Source organism: Polistes canadensis, unplaced genomic scaffold (genome assembly GCF_001313835.1).
Source record: "Polistes canadensis isolate GaletaPanama2010 unplaced genomic scaffold, ASM131383v1 scaffold_161, whole genome shotgun sequence".
Classification (NCBI taxonomy): domain Eukaryota; kingdom Metazoa; phylum Arthropoda; class Insecta; order Hymenoptera; family Vespidae; genus Polistes; species Polistes canadensis.
In genome coordinates, this window is record NW_014569708.1 from 285,210 (window position 1) to 312,176 (window position 26,967).

General features: G+C 28.8%; 5 protein-coding genes across 11 annotated transcripts in view; 2 read left to right on the forward strand and 3 right to left on the reverse strand.

The window, feature by feature from the left end:
• Window positions 1-1,229, reverse strand: part of LOC106789043 — a 4,398-nt gene extending 3,169 nt beyond the window's left edge. Inside the window, exons 1-2 of one of the 6 annotated variants that reach the window (XM_014752855.1) lie at window positions 803-1,228; window positions 1-678 (exon numbers count right to left, since the gene is read on the reverse strand). In XM_014752855.1, coding sequence (XP_014608341.1) covers window positions 1-561 — 561 coding nt within the window. In that variant the 5' untranslated portion in view covers window positions 562-678; window positions 803-1,228. The other 5 variants (XM_014752857.1, XM_014752856.1, XM_014752859.1 and 2 more) reach the window with 5 other exon arrangements.
• A 7,606-nt stretch (window positions 1,230-8,835) lies between these two features.
• LOC106789040 (mini-chromosome maintenance complex-binding protein) lies at window positions 8,836-12,132 on the reverse strand. Its single transcript, XM_014752849.1, has 8 exons — window positions 11,947-12,132; window positions 11,529-11,803; window positions 10,775-11,134; window positions 10,172-10,497; window positions 9,927-10,106; window positions 9,592-9,835; window positions 9,347-9,511; window positions 8,836-9,264 (listed from the first exon to the last, which is right to left on the reverse strand). Exons 1-8 carry the CDS (start codon window positions 11,948-11,950, stop codon window positions 9,070-9,072), a joined length of 1,749 nt encoding a protein of 582 aa, XP_014608335.1. The 5' UTR covers window positions 11,951-12,132; the 3' UTR covers window positions 8,836-9,069.
• Window positions 12,133-12,219: 87 nt separating this feature from the next.
• Window positions 12,220-13,804, forward strand: LOC106789041 (metallophosphoesterase domain-containing protein 1). The gene is made up of 5 exons (XM_014752850.1): window positions 12,220-12,626; window positions 12,697-12,841; window positions 12,926-13,202; window positions 13,322-13,548; window positions 13,647-13,804. Exons 1-5 carry the CDS (start codon window positions 12,504-12,506, stop codon window positions 13,769-13,771), a joined length of 897 nt encoding a protein of 298 aa, XP_014608336.1. The 5' UTR covers window positions 12,220-12,503; the 3' UTR covers window positions 13,772-13,804.
• A 1,173-nt stretch (window positions 13,805-14,977) lies between these two features.
• On the reverse strand, window positions 14,978-21,241 carry LOC106789030 (ribose-phosphate pyrophosphokinase 1). Of its 2 annotated transcripts, XM_014752830.1 has the most exons (6): window positions 20,759-21,241; window positions 19,925-20,108; window positions 18,990-19,064; window positions 15,905-16,128; window positions 15,490-15,823; window positions 14,978-15,427 (listed from the first exon to the last, which is right to left on the reverse strand). In XM_014752830.1, exons 1-6 carry the CDS (start codon window positions 20,995-20,997, stop codon window positions 15,335-15,337), a joined length of 1,149 nt encoding a protein of 382 aa, XP_014608316.1. In that variant the 5' UTR covers window positions 20,998-21,241; the 3' UTR covers window positions 14,978-15,334. The 2 variants fall into 2 exon arrangements, with proteins under 2 accessions (XP_014608316.1, XP_014608317.1); XM_014752831.1 differs by lacking the exon at window positions 18,990-19,064 and having other exon boundaries at window positions 20,759-20,966.
• A 714-nt stretch (window positions 21,242-21,955) lies between these two features.
• Window positions 21,956-26,634, forward strand: LOC106789031 (ubiquitin-conjugating enzyme E2-22 kDa). Its single transcript, XM_014752832.1, has 5 exons — window positions 21,956-22,550; window positions 24,091-24,243; window positions 24,402-24,484; window positions 24,846-25,009; window positions 25,117-26,634. The coding sequence occupies exons 1-5, from the start codon at window positions 22,488-22,490 to the stop codon at window positions 25,251-25,253; spliced, it is 600 nt and encodes a 199-aa protein (XP_014608318.1). The 5' UTR covers window positions 21,956-22,487; the 3' UTR covers window positions 25,254-26,634.
• Window positions 26,635-26,967: the final 333 nt, after the last annotated feature.

The following is a 26,967-nucleotide window of genomic DNA, read 5'->3' on the forward strand; positions in this document are numbered from 1 at the left end:
ATATTTTGTTGGATTTCCTTCATTATCAAACCAAAGATTATAAAGATCCTCAAAAGCTTGTTTAGCTTTTGTGCCTGTGCCATGTAAAATACTAGATATATTACATAAATTTACTCCGTGTTCTTCCAGAGTTTTTAAATATTTTGTTGGATTTCCTTTATTATCAAACCAAAGATCATAAAGATCCTCAAAAGCTTGTTCAGCTTTAGTGCCTGTTCCATTTAAAATACTAGACATATTACGTAGTTTTGCCCCATGTTTTTCTAAATTTTGTAAATATATTGTTGGATTTCCTTCACTATCAAACCAAAGATTATAAAGATCTTTAAAAGCTTTTTCAGCTTTAATTCCTGCTCCACATAAAATACTAGACATATTACGATGAACTTGATTTTTATACAGAACATTAAACATATGGCTTCCTTCTAATGTATATAAAAAACTTTTAAATTCTTGAAGATGATACTTAGTTGCTATACTTTGTGCAAATTTACTTTTTGCTTCATCATTATCCTTTCGTAATCTTTTTACTTTTATATTTTCTCTATCTTGAATATCCATAATAGTAACAATTTTTTATTTTCTGCTATCACAATTCTTCTATTTCCTTATTTTGTAAAATCAATTTAAATTGTCCTATTTTGATGGATCTGTAATATAGTTAGTGAAATTCCTATCCTAAAAAGTTAATTCTTTAAAAGAAACTTTTGCTATACTGCATTACAAATACGACCAACAATTTCAATCTGGTCTCAACGTGTTAAATAGTAAAAAATAAGTCATAATTTCATCTGACAATTACCTAATGACATGGTCTATAAATCACATATACTATCATTATAAATCTCTCACATTAACTTTTGTTGAGTATCTCTTTGCAATTTATTACTTATATATTGGAATATGTTTAATTGCTTGAAGTGGAAATGATTTTATTGTGACCATTCATACTTTTTTAATATAGAGTTATAAAATCACTTTATTATAAATTTTATCTAATCTTAAGTTAGAGTTTTATATTTTTCCGGGTAAATTTACTATGTTACTTTAAGAGGTACCATAATAATTTACTTAAAAGAATGAACTAATAATGAAATTTCTACCATGGTCGTGAACTTATTTCAAGCTTTTTAAAAAATTGTGAACGCTCACATTACATTAAGAGTTATAAAAATATCTTACACTTCCATAAATGATCATTTAGCTCCTTTAAAATGAATATACTATTCTAAGTTACAATGTAAGGATTTTATTTATTTTGAGAGAAAAATAAAAATAAAAAAAATAAAAAAATTTACTAAAAAAATATTTATCAAGGCATATACAGAAGTGTGCATAGAAGCAACACAATCATGCTATATATCAAAAGTCTATCATAATAACGCACAAATATTATTCTAACTTATAATATATAAATACGTACACAAAATGTTTAAGTTGAGAAAACTTAAATATTTCCTTTCTTTTTAATGATATTAAACATTTTTATGACATATTTTAAACAGATTGCAAAAAGAATATCAAAAAATAAAATAATATTATGTTATTTTTGAAACACACACATTATTTTTTAATGTCGTCCCAAAGAATACAGAAGTCCATAGAAGCTCACAAGTCCCCTTTTTTATCTACCCAGTTTCATTTTTGTTATAACCGGGACCACCAGTGGGCGATAGTATGTACTTAACGTGATGACGGTACAATAATATCAGAGAATATTGTATTCTTTGATAGTATATATAGTATAGTTATATTGTAAGAAAATTTAAAATAATTATATTAAATTTTTAGTATCTAAATACGTGTGTACCTTCAGAAATGCGTTTTTTATACATATATATTTTAAAAAGTAGACGAAAATCAAAACGAGTAGATGATTAATCCAACGATGATCACCTGTAACAAAAAGAAAACTATATTAATCATACAATCAAGTGATATAATAGCCTAACATAGAAATCGTCCAATTCGCAGATGCACTTTTCAACTGAATTTTATACTTATTTTTATCAAATCTCTATTTACCGTTGTAATGAAATTAAATTTAAACGCGTGATTTTACATTTACATAAAATATATAAAAATGAAGAGAAATAGGAAAAGTACAAATATTAAGTTACTACAAAAAATAATATCTATTAATTATTATGAAATACTTTTAAGCTGCATTATGTAGAAAAGAAAAATTGCAAATTTAATAAAATACAATCAAAATGAAAAATTTTAAAGATGAAACAAGAAAAAAGAAATTACTGTAATATTAACCGAACGTTATTTAAGTTTAAAAATTTAATATTACAAAAATTTTTATATTTTTGACTCTAACTAACACATATGCATCTTTTGGACGATATAGACACGAAATTGGGGTCCCAAGGAGATGGAATGGTCCATCATCTTCAATTACAATTACAAATTAATGACAAGCAAAAAAGAAATATAATAAAATATAAAATATAACTAGAGGGCTATTCTCGAAAAGTTTGAACTTGCTGTTAAACCTTTGAAAATAATTCAATAGTTTATGTAGTTGTCTCTTTCATTTAGCCTCTTCTTTCTTCTTTTTTTTTAACATTTATTCGAATTCCTCAACAGATATTTGATCTAATCGATGAACCTAGTATTAATACTTTGCATTTAAAAAATTAAATAATATCAAACAAAAGCAGAAACTTTGTATTACATCTTTTGGTCTTGTAATACACTATGGTCTTTTTTACTCGACCACTTTTATCTTTTACCTTTACTCTACTTTGTATTTACTATACATATAAAACAAATGAAGTATTCAGTAGGAATTATTAAAGAGCAAAGCGTTAATATACTCACTACTAAGTAAGTATCCAACGTATTCAGCTATTTTCACTTTTTCGAAAAAAAATTAATTTTTAAGAAAACGCAAAGACTTTTGAATCGTTCGATAATGATTTATATCTCGCGGTACAGAGTATCAGCAATATATGGAAAAAATAAGAGAAATATTTAAATGATAAATAAATCTAAAGGCTGCTGAAACATTGTATAATATCCGGAGAAGTAATTTTCCACTCTTGAGTGGAAATTACAATCGCGCGACTTCTCCGGTCTCTACTTACTTACAAATAAAAATAAACATTCACACCTAGGTATCCTACCTGCCTGTATATTGGCAATATCTAAAAAGAGCAAACATATACATACCCACTCACTCACTCACTCCACAATTCTCACACATACCACCAGGGTGCAAAAGCCTAAATTAGAGAGCATGCCCCGGGGCACCTCCGACACCCTAGTTCAAACGCGTGTTTTCTAATTTTATAGGGGTACGTACCAATTACTGTAATCGACTGCCAAGGCTAATGATTATTGCAAATATGACTAAATCCAAAATACTAGTCTATACTAGTATATATGCATAATAGTAATATACGAATATATCAAAGTTTCCACAAATAAATGCGGTAACTCTACTATTCAAAACGATTTTATTACGAAAAAAAAAATTAGAAAAATTTAATATAAATAGAAAGATGCAAGTATATATTATAGGTGATTGTACAGGTAATATTCTGTATATTGAATGATGTATTTATTAAAAACTATCGCGAAACGATGTACAACACACTTTACCTAATACGCACATACAGGTGCAAAGTACATCATGCAATCACTAGCACAATGACAGCCGCCAATAAGGAAAAAACTTAAAACTAAACTTATACTAACTGTTTCTCACCCATACGAATAGCACCTAGGCAAAAGTATATATGAGAATGCAGAAAGTACAGGGGGGAGAAACGGGAGATTAGTATATTAGAAGCAGAAAATCCTGATCTAAAAAACATGATTAACATATATAAGAACATCAAAACACTTTATTTTATAAAATATATCAAAACATTTTATTTCATCTAAACGGGCTAAGACTCTACAAGTCATTTGGATTTGACTTTTTAAATATGCAAGAATTTGTTAAATTTAATTTTTTAATATTTAAGAATTTTAGAAAAGGAAAATAAATATATATAAACAACCGCGGACGACTCCTTTTATTAAGTTGGCTGTTCTAATAAAAGAACTGGGCTTTGAGCCACCACTTAACTGCTAGAATCTATCCGTCGCGAATGATTTTGTCTTCTTGCTCATTTATTTATAATATCGAGGTATCGATATATCGAATTTAATCGCGATTAGATAAACTAAGTACGAAGCAATGCATGTAAGACATTTATTACATGCTTTTCTGGACGAAAACGAGTAAATTAATACTCGATTTCACCACTACTAACCACAAACAAAATACGTAATAAGAAAGAAAGTGCATTAATTAATTGCATTCTTAATTAAATGAATTTAACCAATGAGACAAGAAAACCTATCCTAAACTAATATAAAATATACAATACAATATACAATTTTCATGAGTAACTCCTAGAAAGGAATTACTCATGTGCTCGTCACTAATTTATTGGAATAATTACAACCAGTAACTCGTGCCGATTAGAACCTTTCATCCTCGACATGATTGAGCACCGGAGAGACTTTAAATTTGTTGACTCACTCCGTAAGAAGTTCTACGATGGCTCCAAAACACACACTCCTACTTTGCAGCAAATATTGTAATCTGACGATCAAAGAGTTCCTCGATTTGTTATTGAAGGAGATCCATCGATGATCCATCGAAGAATTCATCCCACATCTTTGATAAGGTTGAAAGTCCGTCGTCATATCTGTAAAATAAAATAGAACAAAATGATAAGTTATATGTAATATGATCCAAAATCATATCAAACAAAAACGAATAAAATGTTAATAAAAATGAATACTCACAATACATTCCAATAGGATGAAGCTCAATGGCATCATGGTAATGCATCTCGCGTGAATCTAATGACACGGTATAAACGAAAATAAGAAACTATAGATGAGTTTCTTATCGCGAAACCGAAATTAAATTATACGGCGAACCACATTGAATCTAATTCGCTTTTGATTTTAATTTGTTTTACGCCCCTTCACTGACTCTACAACTAATTCAAAAATTGCTTTACACACAGTCTATTGAAACAAAAAAATTTCACACTTTATTTTAATCCCGAAACACGTTGAATTTAAAATCTTCATTGATGCACTGACTCTAATACGCGAACAGTCTGTGTGACTGTTTAAAGATAAAAATACAACTTTACTTGAACAAACTCTAATGCAATTACTACATTGGTCGCAGTTAATTTAATATATAAATTGCAAAAATAGTTCGCGAACGCGACGAAATTGAAATTAACGAACGAACGTGCTTCTAATCCGTGATTTTAATTATATTTAAACGATCAAACACTCCCGTATATTGCTTCGCGCACGATTGCAATGCACGAACACTTGCAACACTTTACAAACACAATTCACAAACACTTCCAACGTTGCAATATTCCCATGATCATCTAAAGCAGAAATAAAAACAAAATTATGAATATCATTGGTTTAGGAAAAATTATTATAATGACTGAGAAAGTATTTAAAATAAAAATTGACTTACGTTTATTCTTCAGTGATGAATGCACGATGAGTATCCTACCCTTAGGATAAGGATGAACACACGTTTAAACCGAATAAAAGAAACTTACGGAGTTTCTTTACACGAAAAAACGAAACTTTTACATACGGCGTACAACACTGACTTTACTTTCCGATTATTTTATATTTTATTTTATCGATGCAACACACAAGTACTTCATTGCCTACGCGCTCGATTGTAATGACGTTCTGAAACAGAAAAAGAAAAAGAACAATTAATGTCATCGTCGTAATAAAAAACCATTGAAGTTATTATAGAAATTTTTGATAGAAAAATATACTTACTTTTAGTCTTCATTGATGATTGCAGGATGAGTATCCTACCGTTAGGATGGCGATGAATAAAATAAAATTAAATAAAAATATAAGAAGCTGAAAAATACTAAAGATTATATTATAGTACAATATTCCCTGTAAATCATTCCTGAAGGCATTTCACACACTTTTAAAAATATTCTGTCATAAAGAATCAATGTTAGATATAAAAAGTCGTCTAATCAGCGCAGTTGTCGAATGTTGTAATTAGATAACGTTAGAAATAAAATTATTAAATAGTTTAATATACGTCACGTTCGCGTTAGATCTTAACTCGTTGAAGGACAGCAGGGAAATGAGATACGTGCGTGTTTGAACAAGTTCGAAACGTTCGGCTGTTTTCATTTTGTTTTCGACAGTTTTCGGGTTCTTTTCTTCTCGAGGACACTCCTGAAAATATACATACACATTCATAATTGCCTTCAAATTCAAATTGTTTTCTTATTCTCTCTCTCTCTCTCCCTCTCACTCTCGTTCTCACTCTTTCTATACATTTCTATATTGTTAAAAAAAAGAATAACGCTTACCTCGAAGAATATGAAGATAAAAAAGAGTAAACACAATTGTTTGACTGAGTATATGTATTCGTTCTGGACTCTCCAATACTTGGAAATCTAAAGAAGTAAAAAATAAAATTACTCTAGTATAATATAAAAAAAATCAAATATATGAGTGTATGTGTACGAGCTACATATACTTATGTATATATGCCTGKATGTGTGTATATGTGATAAAAATCAAATTTAACACGAAATACTATCTTTGCATACATAATTATGAAAAATAATTAATTAGAGCATCATTAGAGAAGGTAGTAAGTATCGATATCGTGAAAAAAAGCTCGAAATTAGAAAAAAATATTATTAAGTAACATTGGTTAGATATGGCGCGAACCCGACATACACTGATGATTATATTCTCACAGATATCTTTCGAACTTTTTAATATTTCGTTTTGAAAACACTCACGTATGAAAATCTTGTGTGTAGCTATCGTTTGATATATAATAGGAAGGTGTAAAATACTTTTCAATTACCTGGATTAAACGAGATGATACAGTACGCTGAAACATATACAGCTGACAGATTTCAATATGGCGTTTTTTCTGCCTTTCCCCTGCAATGCAACTGCGTTACCTCTGCTGCGCATCTGCTGCGCAATACTGTGCGCGATAGTCCACTCGCAAAGCCTCGTAGCTCCGATGACCTTGATAATTTTGCATTTTTTCCATCTATTCTATAAAAATATCGAATAGTTAAAAATAGTATATAGGAACATARCAATTGTCAAAATATATACTTTATTAACACATTCCTTGTTTATATTTAAAAAATAATAAAAAGAATAAAGATAATATGCACTATAAATCTTATTAAACACGCACAGAAAAACAGGAGTGGAAAATTTCTTCTCCGAATATTATACAATGTTTTAGCAGCCTTTAGATTTATTTATCATTTAAATATTTCTCTTATTTTTTCCATATATTGCTGATACTCTGTACCGCGAGATATAAATCATTATCGAACGATTCAAAAGTCTTTGCGTTTTCTTAAAAATTAATTTTTTTTCGAAAAAGTGAAAATAGCTGAATACGTTGGATACTTACTTAGTAGTGAGTATATTAACGCTTTGCTCTTTAATAATTCCTACTGAATACTTCATTTGTTTTATATGTATAGTAAATACAAAGTAGAGTAAAGGTAAAAGATAAAAGTGGTCGAGTAAAAAAGACCATAGTGTATTACAAGACCATAAGATGTAATACAAAGTTTCTGCTTTTGTTTGATATTATTTAATTTTTTAAATGCAAAGTGTTAATACTAGGTTCATCGATTAGATCAAATATCTGTTGAGGAATTCAAATAAATGTTAAAAAAAAAGAAGAAAGAAGAGGCTAAATGCCGAAGAGGCCCCTACTTAATTGTGGCTGAAGAGGGCAACTACATACATAAACTATTGAATTATTTTCAAAGGTTCAACAGCAAGTTCAAACTTTTCGAGAATAGCTCTCTAGTCATATTTTATATTTTATTATATTACTTTTCTGCTCGTCATTAATTTATAGTTGTAATTGGAGATGATGGACTATTCCATCTCCTTGGGACACCAAATTCGTATATATATTGTCCAAAAGATGCATATATGTTAGTTAGAGTCAAAAATATAAAAATTTTTGTAATATTAAATTTTGAAACTTAAATAACATTCGGTTAATATTACAGTAATTTCTTTTTTCTTGTTTCATCTTTAAAATTTTTCAATTTGATCGTATTTTATTAAATTTGCAATTTTTCTTTTCTATATAATGCAGCTTAAAAGTATTTCATAATAATTAATTGATATTATTTTTCGTAGTAACTTAATATTTGTACTTTTCCTATTTCTCTTCATTTTTATATATTTTATGTAAATGTAAAATCACGCGTTTAAATTTAATTTCATTAGAACGGTAAATAGATATTTGTGTGTGATAAAAATAAATACAAAATTCAGTTGAAAAGTGCATCTGCGAATTGGACGATTTCTATGTTAGGCTATTGTATCACTTGATTGTATGATTAATATAGTTTTCTTTTTGTTACAGGTGATCATCGTTGGATTTATCATCTACTCGTTTTGATTTTCGTCTGCTTTTTAAAATATATATGTATAAAAAGCCCATTTCTGAAGGCACACACGTATTTAGATACTAAAAATTTAATATAATTATTTTAAATTTTCTTACAATATAACTATACTATAAATACTATCAAAGAATATAATATTCTCTGATAGTATTGTACCGTCATCACGTTAAGTACATACTATCGCCCACTGGTGGTCCCGGTTATAACAAAAATGAAACTGGGTAGATAAAAAAGGGGACTTATGAGCTTCTATGTGCTTCTGTATTCTTTGATCGAAGTAATTTAAAAAACAAATACAGATATATTTAAATTTATTTTTTTACTTACTACAAAGAGCATTATAAAAAAATTCAGGTTTACTGAATAAAAAATAGCGACGACCTTGAAAACATTTATAAAAAATGACTTAATAACAAAATTTTTGTTCATGATATACATCTTTCGAAACAAATCGAATTATGCCATTAACATTTTTGATACCATTAAAAACAGAAAATAGTTAGGTGGCCTCCTTCAGCTCACGTTGTATATATGTAATATATATATATATATATATATATATTATCATTTATTTATTACGTTGTGGCAATCTGTTAATTCTTTCTAATTCCATCGCAACTGTTCTCTTCCAACACTCTACAGTAAGTTTGTTTTGTCCGTAAGACAAAGACATCAGTCTTGTTAAAACTATCAAAGAATGTAAATTTTCTCCAGTTATATTTCTATTCGTTTGCCGCATTTGTACGAAGTCTTCTTGAATAACCTGCACGATATAAAATGAGTTATTAACATTTTATTTGTAATCATAATACTTTAAAACTATTATCAATTTAGTGATTACTTACGTTTGTAACATCCTCATTGAATTCAAATTCGGTATGCCTTAGAACCTCAAGGTAATGGCGAATATTATTCAATCGATTTTGATCCTTCAAGTATTGTTTAGTAGCTTCAATTACTTGAAAATATAGATTTTCCGATTCTTCTTTTAATACAACTTGAGTTGGACACTGTATAATAAAATTAGTTTTAATCCTAACTTTACTTTATTAGAAGCTATTTTGATTTAGTGATAAAAAATGTTACTCACGGATATAAAAGATTTTGCTTCTGACAAAATTAATACAGGTATATCTGTATCATACTCCATCGTATAATATTTAAAATCATATGGCACTTTCTGAAACGTAACTAAATTCGTAATAGCATCATAGTTCTGTTTTCCAGCTTGCGAAACTTGACCGCTGGTCAATCCTGTTTCATCAATAACAAGATGAGTATGAGCACTTAATTGAAGTATACCACTTGTTAATCTGTTGCATTCATAATCTTTCCTAAAATATAAGAAAAAGTTATATTTTAACTAATATAATAATTGGACATGTTAAATTAATTGGATTTATTGGTATAGTCACGATAACTTACTTTGGTATCAAAGTCATATCGTTTAAACTTTCTAATGTAACTTCCAACAAGTGACTTTTTCTTATAAATAATTTTAAAAAGTTGTAAAGATTTTTAGGAAAGTCTTTAAACTTGGCAATAGAAAAATTAGTAATGTTTAAGGGATAAGTACCAAGACAAAAATAATTCTTCCTCATATATCTATAAAAAAGATAATGTAAAATCTGTATACGATTGTGAACATTTAATACTAACATTACACATACATAGAAGATAATAAATGACAAATGAGATAATCAGCAGCCAATTGATCACCAAATAACAACTGACTTAAAATTAAATGTAGATCTCCTCTAATTGCCTGCGCTCTTGATATAATTAATGGTGCATTTTCTACTTCATGTTTTATCAGCACAGTTATTTTTACCACGTGGAGTCTTGGTACAAGAGAAACTGGAGGATTGTGAGTGTTCATTTCAACATCATCCATTTCTTCTGAATTATTAATAACACTTAACGTTGGATCAAGCGATATAAATCCAATTATATCTACAATTTGATTTAACTTTAAATGTGTTGTTTCATCGTAGATCTAAAAATATATATAAATAACAATAAATACAATAATTATTTCAAAAAACATAAATCATAATTTATATAAACAGAATTGTAATATATTATTTTCTTTTAACTCTTTAACTGCGAACAGTAACTATAGGTGCATGAAAAAAATTGCTGTCTCTGTGCAAACAGCACCTATAGCACCTAATGCGAAATGTTTGTCTATAATAAATGAAGCGTTATTGTCACATTTTGTTTCTGAGTCAAAGAGTTAAAAATAACAGGAATATTCAAAATAATTAATTAACCTTCACGATACAAGCTTTACCATCGTCAATTGGTACAGGAAAATTTAAAATATGTTCCTTGGATAAAATACCATTATTATCCTTGTTATTTTTAGCGTTATTATACGTTTCATTAGTTTCGTCTGTCAATAATTTTTCTTTTTTCCTAGTTGGTTCAGAACAATCCATTTCTTCAACTTCATTATTCTCCAAACTTCTTTTATTCATATTATAATAGTTAATTATATTTCTATTTAAATTATTGGTATTAGTATTTTCTTCTTTTGCCCAATCATTTAAACCCGGTGTAGAAATAACAACGCATGTTTGCCTTTCAGAACTGATATTCTTTTCCGAATTAAAAATTATTTCTTCATTTGGCTAAGAAAAAATTAGTGACTCACTATAAAATATTTTATATTTGAAAAGTAAAAAGAAGTGCAAATGAATTGTATTATAACAACGTATTCAGACTCATGACACACTTTATGGCCTAAGTAAGAAAAACATGAGTCTTACTTATGAATATGCTATGTAGCTTTGTGCATTAAATCATAGTATAAAGGATTAAATAAAAAATAATTGTAGGTCGTATTATACATGAGATTAACTAATCTTTAAGCATCTCACACCTGTAACGACCATTTTTTTTCTCTTGGTCTTACATCATATCCAGAGTCTAAATGATCGACTTAGATATAAAAGTAGATTTAAAAATGATGTAAGACCTCATATATGAAAATAAATAAATAGATATATATATATTGATTATTACCGATGATAAAACTGAATCCATATACATTCCAAATCTAACGTCGCAATATCCACTCTGTGTATTTTTGACCTCATATTTTTGAAAATAGTATTCAGGATTATACATATCTTGTATCATGCCACGAAACCTAACAAGTTGTTTATCCTTAAAACAATGTAAGGGTGCATTGTTCAACAAAGGAATTTCTTTTAACACATTGCAATTTGATAATATGAGTTTACAAGATGTTTGATTGTTAACAAAATATTCGGGTGTCCAATTATTAATATTGAGAGCTAGAAATAACAAAAAAATATACATTAATTTATATATTTAAAGAATTATGAATGATAGATTAACATTTTTGATCACAGTTATTATTAAACAATAAAAACATATTTTTGAAATGAGATAAAAAAAGGAAAAAGAAAAAACTTACACATTATTTTATAGTTAATAATCTTAATTCGATATTAGTGTATAAAATAAGTTTAAATGCATTCAAATATAATTATTTATAACTTGTAAACACACTGATACAAACTTTTCTCGACATAGGCTCTTTTACATTACCGACATAAGTTGACAAGTGGCGTCACCTGTGTTACTTTGATGTGATTGGTTGATTCTGTCGTTTGATAGTTTGATTTCCTTAATCGATATTATGTGAGTGTGTTCTATTAAAAAATAATAATAATATATATGTGTATATATATATAAATTACGTACGTATATTATTTAAATTTTATATTTGGATTATATATCATTTTAAAACTAAAGACTAATATACATATATAATTTACTTGAAATCTTTCAAACGTCATTTTTCATTCTTTCATTTATAATGACAGTTAAAGTCGTTATAGTGTTAAACCAGCCGCATTGTGCTTATTCGAATGTAAAATAAACAGAAAAATATGTTAATATTTTATTAATCTTCAAACAAACGATATTAGGAAAGAAACGTTTAGCGTTTATAATACATAGTAATTCAGTATGAAAATAGGAGTACATTCGTTATCACATGATCCTGATGAAGCTTGGAAGGAGATATCAAAGGATCAACCAATATTTAAAATAAATGTTAGAACTCCTACGATTGATGCACCAAATGATAAGGTAAATTTATAGTATATTATATTTCTTTTTAATTTATAATATCATATAATGTCAAAATTTTGTCTACTAGCTGCGTGTAGTTTGTATGAGCGATACGCATTCTCTTACACAGTTTATAAAATTTGATATACCCAATGGTGATATCTTTATTCATGCTGGAGATTTTACGAAGTGTGGTAGTTTACAAGAAGTTATTGACTTTAATAAATGGATCGGTTAGTATCCACCATGTCAGAGATACATATGTTTAATTTCAACCTCGATTAATAATCAAACTAATATCATTGTTTACTTTATAGGAAATTTACCGCATAAGTATAAAATAGTTATAGCTGGAAATCATGAGCTTAGTTTTGATCCGACATTCACACATCCTTTTAGTATGCAAACTTCTGGGAACCGTCAAAAACATACAGGGACTAGTATTATCGACAGTATACCTACATTAGGAATGGCCAAAGATCTTCTTGTAGAAGCCATTCAAACAACCAATACTAAAAATTATTTAACTAATTGCATATATTTAGAAGATTCTGAAATCACAATATATGGAATTAAAATATATGGTACACCATGGTGAGTAATTGTACAGGCATATAAATGAGAAAAAAAAAGAATTAATACTCGTCCCTGTAGCAAATTATTTCAGGCTTAAGTGTCTTTTTCTTTTGAGGAACGTTTCCTTAAAACTTTAGGCAGCCAGAGTTTTGTAAATGGGCTTTCAATGTGCCACGTGGAGAACCATGTCTTTCTAAATGGGATATGATACCAGCCAATACAGACATACTTGTAACGCATACACCACCCTTAGGTCATGGAGATTACTGCTGCAGTGGGGTACGGGCAGGGTGTGTAGAATTGCTTTCTACGGTACAGAATCGTGTAAAACCAAAATATCATGTGTTTGGTCATATTCATGAAGGTAAATTCAATATCGTATAATTAATTCTTTATAATAATATGTTAGACATCTATGAGTAATAATAAAAGAGGAAAATTACTTTTTAATGTTTCTTATAGGATACGGTATCTCTTCTGATGGAAAAATCATTTATGTAAATGCATCCACATGTGATATTAATTATTTACCAAGTAATCCTCCGATAGTATTTGACATAACATTACCACCCGGATTTACGAAGTAATAAATTAGCAATCAATATACTTTAATATAAAAAGTGACCAATTTGTATGATTGTTTTGTTTTAGAATTTAATATTTTTTTTATTCTATATTGATATATATATATATATATCTAATATCATTACATGATAAATTATTTAAATTTCTAATGTTATGTTTTAAAAAAGGATTAATTTGCGTTTAAAATTGTTTCTATTTTTTTTATCGTATAATAATACATATCTAAAACCCTAATTAAATTATTATGTCGCGTTACGTTTTTTTAATCAAAAAATTAGGGCAGCCGATATATAATGGAATAAATAGAATTATAGTTATTATATTACTATAGATAGCATTACAGTGCAAAGCAAATAATACTGGAACGATCGTTTAATATATTTATCATTTTCACGAATTTATAATCTCTATTAATTGACCTTTTTTTATGCTAAATTGATGATTCCTTGGATATCAATAAGCTACGATGTAATATTGCTTTGGTTTTATTTTTTTTTTTATTTATTTGTTTTTTTCATAATACCCAGTTTAACAATAAAGATTATTTTTAAGAACAAAAAAACATTTTTTTTAAACGTAAATTGGAGTACATATTGATTGTATTTAATTATTTTTCATTTATTGGTCCAAGATAAATTGCAGATATTTTTATCAAACTCATAATTAATATTATTCGCAGTAAGAAAAAAATTATAGGTCAATACAAATAATTAACTTTCTTTATTTACTAAATTCTTATTATAGTATTAAGATACTATATGTGAGGTAAATATATTGATATAATATATATAAAAAAATTTTAATTACCGCAATTTTCATATTATTTATATATTTCTTTTTTCTTTTGTTATAACTTACTGGGTGTAAGATTGATATTAATTTATATGAGTAATTGATATATTGCAGATCTTGCATTTACCATCTTCAATGGTAAAATATTTTCGATAATAATTATATTATGCTCAATTGTTGTTTCATGTAAATTTATGCATTGTCAATTTTCTTATAGAGCACGTATTTAAATTATAGAAACTATTAAATTTTCTTTTTATGTATTCTAAATACATGAACTATTTTTTTAAATTATTTATCAATATTATGTTGATCTCACTCGAAGGCATTTATAAATGCTACTATATAAATTAAAATTCATAGAATGAAATTATATGTTTACAGATTATTCAAATCAGCAGACATTATAATTAGAATGATTTCCTTAGATTTTCTTATTTCTTAGCATACATATAATAAAATAATTTTAACTCACGAAAAATCTACTTATCAATCTAATAGCGACAAACATACTATTTTGAAAACTCTAACATAATGGCAGATATACATTACTATAATTTCCATCAACAATCGTCACCAAAAAGAAATAAAAAAAAAAAAAAAAAAATAAAGGAAGAAAAGATCTGATGAATTTAAAAATATTATTCCCCCTCATTAACTGATGAAGGTAATAGCTTTTGACTAAACTAGGAATAATAATAAACAAATGTAAAAAGACTACATTCTTTTTCTTCATTCATTATTAGAAGAGTATACTATAATTAATTTTACACCTAGTATGGCACATTAGAGAATAGGTACGATACAGATTCCCCATTGTGGGTCCTTCTGACAGCTTCGGCAAACATCATTGAGACATCGATACACTGAAAGTTAATTCAATCATTTAATACATGATTGACAATACAAATTTAGTTACTCTTATTACCTGTATTTTTGGACAATCTTTCATGTGTTCATCTTGAGGAATGGTATTAGTTACTACGACCGCCTCGAAACATGCGTTATTGATTCTACTAATAGCTGGTCCACTGAAAATTCCATGTGTAAGAATGGCATAAACTTGTGTTGCGCCAGCCTCTAAAAGTTTTTCCGCAGCATGGCATATTGTGCCACATGTATCAGCCATATCATCGACCAATATTGCTACCCTATCCTTAACGTCACCTACTAGTACCATACTTGCTACTTCATTCGCCTTTTTCCTTTCTTTATGAATAAGCGCGAATTCGATATTAAGTCGATCAGCAATTGACGTTACCCTGAAAAACATTAAATTATTTTCGATTACTCTTACAATTCTATCTAATATTTCATCTTTCACGTTTTTCTTTATTTCCTACCTTTTGGCACCACCAGCGTCTGGAGAAACTATAATACTATTCCTCCATTCGACGATATTTTCTTTAATCCATTTTAAAACGGCTGGTTCGGCGAATAAGTTGTCGACCGGAATATCAAAGAAGCCTTGTATTTGACTAGCATGCAGATCCATGGTTATTATATGATCAGCCCCTGCCACTGACAGCATATTCGCTACTAATTTAGCTGAGATTGGTGCACGACTCTGTAAAATATAATTAGATCATTAATAATACAAGTATATTAATGAGTCCCTCAAGTCCATTTGCAACCGGATATCTCCTGTAATAAAAAAAAAATAGATACCGTTAGAATTATTTAAGCAGCCTGCCTGTTAAAAAACAATTACACCTTTGCTGTATCAGTAAAACTGAGAAAGAATATATAATACATTCTTTTATTTAAAAAATTTTGATTGTTCAGCGGTTAAATGATGTTATATTCTCATATGATCTCTCCTATATTTAAATATATATACAAATATAAAAACATCATTAATTTCTTTTTTAAAATTTTTTTGTAGAGGGGACAAAATATAAATACAATGGCCAAATGCTAAATACTTTGAATACTGATACAAAAATATAGACAGGAATAAACATTATATATAAAAAAGGTCAAAGATGTGTTGCAAATGCACCCCAGTTAGACTCAACAGAAACTATAATTAAAGCAAAGTATTGAAAAAAGTTAGGAAATCATAACAACACAATGCATCTCAACTCTCCTTTGCCTTTGTGTAGCAAAAGATAATAAGTATTGAACAAGAGGGCAAACATTTAATCAGATTAAAAATAGATAGTAGTTAATCATAGATAGGAAACATGTCGATCTTTTATAGTATCTCACACAACAAACATATCGCGATGTATATGCTTTTTTAAAAATACATTAACATATTATTTTAAAGAATTTCTTTCGAATAACATCTTGATAAACATGAAGCATATCATTATGCATATGTTTCTTATAGCATGTTGTTTGTTATACACTGAAATGCATTGTGTGCACAATCTTAAAATATGGAATAAATCAATACATGTTTTTTATTTTCTCTTATATTAGATATAATAGAAATTTCATAAAAGCAATTATGTGTTAAGATATACTTTCACTATTTCAAACCTTAATTATCTTAAATATGAAAATCCATTATCAAGACAGCACAAACTGATTTTTTATCGCTGAAGCATTATGTTTAGATAAGGCATCTTTAATTTACCTTTTACTCTTTTTCTTTCTTTCTTTCTTTCTTTCTTTCTTTCTTTCTTTCTTTCTCTCTCTCTCTCTCTCTCTCTCTCTCTTTCTCTCTACGTATTAGTATATGAAAGAAAATGACACCATTTTAAGCTATGTTTTTATTAGTACCCACAAGCACACATCAATGTACCCCGTAGATGGATTATTAATGATATATGTATGTATAGTGCTATTATATTAATATTTTGCCCTCTCATTCATATGTCAGTAATAATATGTTTTCTTTTTAATTTTAATTTCTTGTTTTTTTTTTAAATACAATTTATCATCCATTCAATTTACTCATTCGTTAATTCTATCAGTCATTCATTCATGGGGGTACCATTGTACTATATAGCAACGAATATAAGTTTTGTTAGTCCTACAAATAAAATTTGCTGATATCAAATTAAAAAAGAAATATTATAACTTGAATGGTTCATTGAGCTATCATTACAAACGCTTCACTCGACAATCTTGTTGCTCTTAAATACTCACTGTAGACAGGTCGGGAAGAGTATCCTGAAAATACCCAACTATTCAGAAACATAAAGCAGCCTTTGTATATCTTTTTTAATTTTACCGATATTAACATAAATATCAGTTTTTAAAATATTTGTTTTTTTTTTTTAAACGTTCCTAAAAAAACTTATGCAAATATGTAAATGCCTTATATAAATACTACGAAATGCGTCTATTTATACTATAATCTAGAAAATACCGATATTATATCTCTCATGTAATGTACGTAGGTATAAGGACCCCCTCGATGAAACTTATCAGTTGTTTTCAAACACATATATACAAGAAGTTATCTTACATTTGATAACCTTTAGAATTTTGATTGTTGATAAATGATGTGTAATGCATTTGCAATGCAACGATGATGATTTCTGCACCAAAGTGCTATTTGTAATATACCAAATCATTTTTCATCAACATACGTCATTAAGTCAATAACACGAATAAATAAAAAAATAAATAGATAAATAAATAAAAAAAAAATAACAGTTACAGGAAAAATATTATGTGAATTAGAATTTTATAGAACGTGCTTACAATGATTGATTCAACTAAAGAAATAATTTATTTCCCTTTAAGCTTTTTCTGTCATAAATTCAAGAATAAGTGCAGCTATTAAAATGATCACAAATTCTAATGTAATTTGAAATTTTTGAATTATAATGTTTTTAATAATCATGATTATATTGTATATAAATGAAATAGTTGAATTGTAAGATATGAAAAGATTAATTGCATTAACATTAAGAGATCTCTCTTTTTTTGGTAATGCTCCAATTACTTGATATTGATTAAAACATGCATTTTTGTTACAAAAACAACCCTAGATAAGCCTCTTATTATTGAAATACTTGTATAATATTTTCTTTTGATTGCATGAACTTTGTCTTTTATAAAATAGCTTCAAGTATTATTCCATGGTTGTCTAAGGTTGTATATTCAATAAATAATATTTAACAAAGTATTAAAAATTCCTGATTAGTTATATAAATATTTTTGGAGCCATAGTACATAAATAGTTACTTTTGCAAGACTATGCTATTAACTTATCTAAAAATTTCCTAAATTGATACCATAAGTGTTCATAAATGATGAAAGGATCCTGTAATAAATAATAAAGATACCATCTAATGCAGGCCAATGATATTAAAAGCAAAAAAAAAGGCATAAGCATATTTTTTCATGGATATGAAATTGCCAAAACTTGCATCCGTAACATGATACTCCATTTGTTTGTTGTTGATGTTGTTGCAAAGTTAAATATTTAACTGAGAAGAATAAAAAATAATATCCGCTAGAAGTTACCCTGAATTTCCACTCGTTTGACTTCATGACAATAAGACTCTTATTGGAATTCGACTTGTCACCACCATCGCCTCCCTGTGAAGATATCACAGACAAAAACAATTTTTACTTCTGCTTTTAAGAGAAGTTTCCTTCCAGTTGAAGTTTTTTCTTTCTTTTCAATTAATTTTACATTTTAATGGCACATTTAACACCGACAACAGAATTTAAACTGTAAAAAACATGTATCAAAAGCTGTAAGCAGAAAGATAATTTTCTCTTTTCTTGAGATAATAGACGCTTTTGTGTGTCCGACAAAGTAGATCACGAATGAAAGTGTTATCGAATAGTATTAAAATAAAATTTCAAGGATATCATTATATAAAGTTAACTTATGCAAACAGGATTTATTACTATCCCAAGATATAGATGATATAAGCGGTACTACTCTCTTAAGAAATTAATATTCATTTCATTCATATAAATACAATTATATTAATCTATGGCATAAATTATTAGGATATTTGAAACTATTAAATATGATTATTATATGTTCTTTCTATTTTTATGTGTGTTACTTATTACAATTAAAAAAACACATCAACTTTGCAACTTTACTAATCATATCATATATAATATTTAATACATAGTTAATATTAATTAAAGACCATAAATGTTAATACTACACATGTCCTATAAATGAAGAAAACTAAAAAATACGAAACATTTGCACAAATCTTATAACTCACCAGTCTTTGATACAAGGTTTTAAAATCAACTGTATAAAAATGGGTTGTGACATTGATATTAAAAAAGAATCATTTTTTTATTCTCGTAAATAGCTCAATAATACAAAATTGGAGAAGGATAAAATAAAATAAGTCTCGCAAAAACTTAAAAAATAACATTAAAAAAAAAAGTAATATTAATAAAAAATTAATTGGTTCTCATCCTACCTTGTCTTTTTTATCCTGCCTTGCGTATGGGAAACACGGGATTACCGCTGTAACTCTGGATGCAGATGCTATTTTGCAAGCATTGATCATAATCAAAAGTTCCATCAAATTATCATTAACTTCTCCGCTTCCACTTTGAACAATGTACACGTCTTCTCCTCTGACGGATTCTCCTATTTCCACGCTATTTAGAATATGAAATAAAATTAATATTTTAATAATTAGATTTTTGTTTTTCTCTTCTTTTTCTTTTAATTTCTAAAATTAAATACTAGTGGAATATGAAAATATATTATAATAAATTACGTGATATATAAATAATATGTATTTATCAGCGATCATATTAAATTTCACGATTACTGTTAATAAGATACATATAATCTTGTGCTCGACTAAACATATCTAATCATGAGAAGGAAGCTCTATAGACATTACACGCGTTGAGGACAGATCTATACTATATCGGAAAATTTATACTGCGTATAAAAAATAAAATAGAAACATTAGAGAAAGAAAAAACTTTTGTTTCGATTAACATAATAATAATCGAAACATTACATCGATAGAATTGCGCATGAGATAAAACGCAAACAAGCAAGCACACCGGTTCTTCTGTGAGTGCATGTGTTTATCGGTGAGGTGACATTAAAAACATAGAAATGATAAAACGTTAACATAAAAATAAATGGTTTGCGGTATGCTTTGTAGAGGAATAGATTCAACTAAAAATAATATTTATAAATTACACGGTGACACGTGGTCTATACTTCAATATTAACCCATTAAAGGGATAAGAATAAACGTGGTTAAGATATTGGAAATAACGATCATTACCATGTCTCGAGGTTGCTGAACTTCTTCGTGACAACTTTTCCAATGTCAATCCCAAGCCTATCAACAATTCGTTGAGCAAGCTCAGGATGAGATGTACCACTGAATACTTTTATATTCGGCATCCTGGTTTGTAATAACCTAGCGCGAGAATTTTCCAAGTTTGCCCGTAACAAACTCTTAGCACGCACTGGCTGCGACACAGGCATAACTGAAAAACAGAAAGTACCGAAAACCCCCATCCAATGGTATACATCCCTTCTCTGCGCCACCGGAAGTAACGTAACGAGCCTTAGCTCCGCCCACTTTCAATCGGATATTGTTACTGCGTTAAATATTATTATTCTTTTTCATTTTCTTATCGTCATTAGATCTTTTACGACATAGTCCCATACGTCTTTCATTGCTTAATTAAGAAAATGAAGAAGACAACAAACAAAAAAGGAAAAACATGCGTTAGATTTCAGTTTTCTAACATCACGCGGCGTATACCCCCCATGTCACCATTTTGTTGCAAAGCATGCTTGCTCGTTCCTTTACGATGCTGCATATATCGCATACACAGTATACAATACATTCTTTTAAAAAAAGGCGACAAATTTGGCGCGTAAAACGTTGTTCATTCATTGACCTTGGGATATGCAAAAAAATAAAAGAAAAGTATAATAATAATAATAATTTAATACGTTACATCTCTTAGAAATACTAATAGGAATGGAAAAAGATAAGTGAGCAGATAATAGTAATACTACTTTATTTTTTTTATACGATTTTTTGATAATCAACGTAGTTAAAAAAGTAGGAGAGAGAGAGAGAGAGAGAGAAAGAAAAAGTGGTATGCAATAGCAAATATATTAAGCGAAAGAGAGAGGGAGAAAAAAAGACACGTGTTCTCGAGGATAAAAGAAGGCAATAATCTTGATCGAAAGTTTTTTGTTTTTTTTTTTTATACAGTTAAAACGTCCTTGAACGATAATAAGCGAATGAACGTATAGGACGAGATGTTTCTGGCGAATTCACAATTTGGCGGCAATTTGATGTGTGCGATGGCGCGAACGCAACATGGCGCCGTGATTTTAGACAAACTGATGAGAGTGCGCATTAAAGAGAGAAGCAGAAGAAGAAAGGGTAAAGATAGATAGGTAGAGAGAAAGAGAGAGAGAGAGAGAAAGAGTACGAGAGAACAATTGACAGTCAGCTTTTTATTCATCATCGATGTGGCGCCGACAGAGCGGCAATCGGTACAACGACAAGTTGGTAGATGCGTCCGCACGAGCGGAGATTTATTTAATAATAAAAGAATAGAAAAATCATATTAAGAAAAGAAGTTATTTAAAGATTTCCTCGTCCCTAATATTTCTCAGCTGGGTCGCGTGGAAAATACGAGGTTTTTTTCTAACGACGACACACGACATATCGTGAAGAAAGAGAAGTGCGCCCCCGAGAGAAAGAAAGAGAGAGAGAGAGTGAGAGAGAGAGAGAGAAATAAAGAAAGAAAGAGAGAGAGAGAAAGAAAGTAAGAAAGAAAGAGAGAGAGAGAGAGAGAGAGAGAGAGAGAGAAAGAGTTGACGGAGAGGACGAAGAACATAATCGTGGAGAGCGCGTTACCGGCTGACGCTGGAGAGCAGCAGTTCTTCCTCGATTCCATTCGTTAAGACGCGAGACTCGAAAAGACGATGAGAGGAGCGTGCTGACGACAACGACGACGTCGCGCGTTAAAGATTCGGAAACTATGGCGAACATCGCGGCGCAGCGAATCAAACGGGAATTCAAAGAGGTTATAAAGAGCGAGGAGGTGAGTGGAGGAGGAACATCATCACCTCTTGGAACAACGCATACAGAGCTTAAACGCATACACAGGGTTCGATCTCGAATCAATGAATGCGCTTAGGAGAAGAAGCGCTTTGCAGTTATGATATATGCGGCTTTTGCGTCTTTTCCTTTATCTTTCATAGTTTTCTCTTTATCTCACACGTATCATGTGCACGGTATGACAGAAGGAGATAGAGATAAATAGATAGAGGAAAGAAAGAGGGAGAACCGAATAAAAAAGAGGATGTACTCCAAAAGTTCTACTTCTACTTCAACTTTTCGACTACTTTTACTTATTTGGACGAGTTGTGTTATGAATAAAGCGCGAAATCACCTGTTGTATTCAATGAATGCACGATTAAACTCTTGTCAGTCATTATATTATATGAGGACACGTTTTAATCCAGATGAACGTTAGACTTTGTCGCTAACTCTAAATATCAATTTCGTGGTTTTAAGCGAACAACCAGATAATCGCGAACTCGGAATATATGCGAGAAGAATGATCCTCGAATTAAAATCGTATCTCCTTCGTGATATAGTTATATTAAAAAATACATATCTCTCGTCTTCCAACGCCTACGATATTTAATGTGGGCACTCTGTTGTGTTATGTAAAGTCGAAGTAACCGAATTATGTTCTTGCTGAGTCAGCGAAAATAGTAGCTAGTTTACGATCGATCCCGTTTTATGTTTCATATCGTATCGTATTTTTCGATTTAATAGCAGATAATGAGCCCGATGAGATTATACTAATGATTGACATTTTTATTATTTCTTTTTCTTTTCTCTCTCCTTTCTTGTCGAAATAAATATGAACGGATTAGAATAAATTCTACTTTTATTTTTATTGCTCTTTTCTGCATACCTGATTTGTCCTCTTCTTGTATACACTTTATTTCTTTAGTTACTTTATGCTTCTCCATCAGATCAACTTCTCTATTAAATTAATTTTCCAATAACAAATAGCTTTTCTACGTACTTGTGTATAAACAAAAAAAATTATAGCTTTATGAGAATTTTGTAATCATTATATACCATGTTGAAATTAAATGTTATCATTATAGGACATATTTTGTAATGCTTTCTCTTATCTATCCTTGGGTTCAAGGGTTATGAAAATACTATGATGTACTTTTCAATAGAATCTAATAACTCATTTGTTAATAACATATAGAACATTTATTTAGATAGGTCATTTAGTATATATAGTCTTGTTGCCTTCATGATTCTTATCTGTCATATTGTGTAAACTTCTCATTTACATCTGCAATAATTTTAAAATGTAAACATGTGTATTATTTATTTTCATCACAGCATGATTTATATCTTGTTTTTCTCTACTTTCAACTGTTTCTTCCTTTTTTCTAGCATAATAATGTTATTAATAATAATAATTCATGTAATTTGACCTCTTTTATCAAATGTTTTTAACGGAACATTTTATTACATATACAATTTCGTTATCATGAATTTTCTTTTTATTATTCAACTATTACATTGCTTTTTATATTTTGCTACAGGTTGCAAAGTGTGCAATCAAAGTTGAGTTGGTAAATGATAGCTTTACTGAATTAAAAGGGGAAATAGCTGGACCACCAGATACACCTTATGAAGGAGGTAATTTTGTACTTGAAATCAAAGTACCTGAGACGTATCCCTTCAATCCTCCTAAAGTAAGCACTTTGTAAGTTAATATGTTTTTAATATCTTGATCGTTTTTATGCGTGGTAATAACTATTATGTCGTATCTAAGTATTGTATATTGTAGTTTGTATACATTACAATTGATCATTTAACTATTTTTATTTAATTTAATTTGTTTTCTTTATAGGTTCGTTTTATAACAAAAATATGGCATCCCAACATATCTTCCGTCACAGGTGCTATTTGTTTGGATATATTAAAAGACCAATGGTATATAATTCTGTGTTCTATGCCTATTGATATATGTTACCGTCATAGTCGGAAATCCGTCATTGCTAGTAATACCCCGGCATTGTCATCAATGCAAAGCGCCTTTTTTTCCTTATCGTATCGGAAGATAAGCGGGTTTAGAATGAAATATTCTAGGAAGAATTTCTAGGAAATGTGAGAAATATGAATACATTTCCGACTTTGTCAAAAGGCGCTTTGCATTGATGATAATGTCGGGGGTATTACTAGCAATGACGGATTTCCGACTATGACGGTAACAGATATATCATTCAAAAAATTTGATGTATAAATTATACTTACAATACAAAATATATTTTTGATCATTATCTTTACATTCAAGGGCAGCTGCAATGACCTTACGAACAGTATTGCTGTCATTACAAGCCTTATTATCTGCGGCAGAACCTGATGATCCTCAGGATGCAGTAGTAGCTAAACAATATAAAGAGCAGCCTGACATGTTCCGTCAAACTGCTAAACATTGGACATTTGTATATGCGGGTGGTATGAATATTCTTTCTTTCTTTTCTTTTCTTTATTGCACTAACACAAGATAGAAATTTATTTTACTTAAATGAATGATATATTAAATTTATTATTAATGATTGTAGGACCCGCAAAAATGCCCGAACTAGATGAAAAAATAAGAAGATTAACGGATATGGGAATTGAAGAACATAATGCAAGAGTTGCTCTTTCCTCATATAACTGGGATTTGGAACGTGCCACCGAACAGCTCTTCAGTTAGTGATAACTGTACAGTTAATTCATCATACAAAGACCACTCATTTTGTCATTTAGGAACTTCTGTAACAACACACTCAACTAATTATACCATAGCAGTTTTTATAATCAAATTCAACTCTTTTTAATAACAATATTTCCACTATAAAAAACCAAAAAAGAAGAAGAAAGAAGAATATTTAATATGTCTGATTTGATGTCTTTGGTAGTTATCTGCTTCATTTATAAAACACAGGCTTTGAAAGAAATTTAGCAAAACAATATAAAGGCAAAATTTATAAATAGCTACATATATCTCAAAGATAAGATTCACAAACAACAAATTTTAGTTTTTAATTTTAATTATTTCAACCGACCCGATGATGATGATATTGTACTATCCAAGAATATTTCTAACTGTTATGGAAATTCAGTAGTGTGTTCATTACGTCTTTATATATTCTTTTTTTTTTTTAATTATTTTTATATATATATATAATTGTACAATGTTTGGAATGGTTGAGTGTGTATTTCTTTTTTTATTTTGTGTTGAACGCAAAACAAGCACATAAAAGTCTTTTCTTCATTCTCTGTTCATAAATTCGATAGGTCAGGATATTACATACATCTTTTTCATAAATATTTCGTTTTTTCTTTTTCTTTTTAGACCAGTAAAGTAAAAAAAAGAAAATAAATTCTTCCGGGTACTGTATTGAAGTATCTTTATGAACAGTGCCTAGTATATCATTGATTTGTTACAGAAGTCAATACACAGTACGATGCTTCTTATACAAGAACATGTGTTAAGACAGAAATCATGTTTCTTTTTTTAATGATCTTCTAATTATTTCCCTACACTTCTTTTGTTAAAATCATACAGAAGTGTAATTGTGATTAGATTCGGAATGTATGTTACTGAAATAGATGAAAATTTAATAATGTTAGATTGTATTTATATAAAAACGTTCATACACTTAAATACCATATTGTTAATATTTACATTTTGTACATTTCTGGTGTTGGGTTATGGACGATGACCTGATTCTTGATGATCACCTCATATGCATATAGAAATATTATTTTGTATTCAAATTTATAATAATTGACATTCCAGACTCACACTAACTGCATTTATATATTCATATTACTATTATGTTATTCAAAACGTATAAAAAAATATCCATTACATTAAGTGCATCTTAATGCACGAACAAATTATATAAGATCTTGCAGTATGAAAAGGTACTATCCACATACATTGTAAATTTTCATACTATTTAGTTAAAAAAACAAATGTTTATCGAAGCAAATTTCTATGTTCCATGGAAAAAAAGGTTGATTTATAAAAGTTCTTCTTAAATTAATCTGATAAAGTTACTTACTATACGAGTTCGATGAAAAAAAAAGTAAGAAAGAAAAAGAATAAAACAAAGAAATAAACAAATTTTATATTGTATATGAGAAAATATTAAATATGTAGTATATAATTGAATTTCTCTAATTTTTATGTAATATTGAGACAATTGTATCGAATATGGTTCTCTTTTCAAACGCATGTCAATTCAATTAAACCAAAGTAAGAATCCTTGTTCGAGTAGATCTCTTATTTTTAATTTTTAACATGACTTATACTTCCACTTTATATATACGGGGTGTCCTGTATATATTCAAATTCGAAAAACAAATTACTAATAATTGATTAGTTATATATCTTTTATCTTTATATTACCAAAATCTTT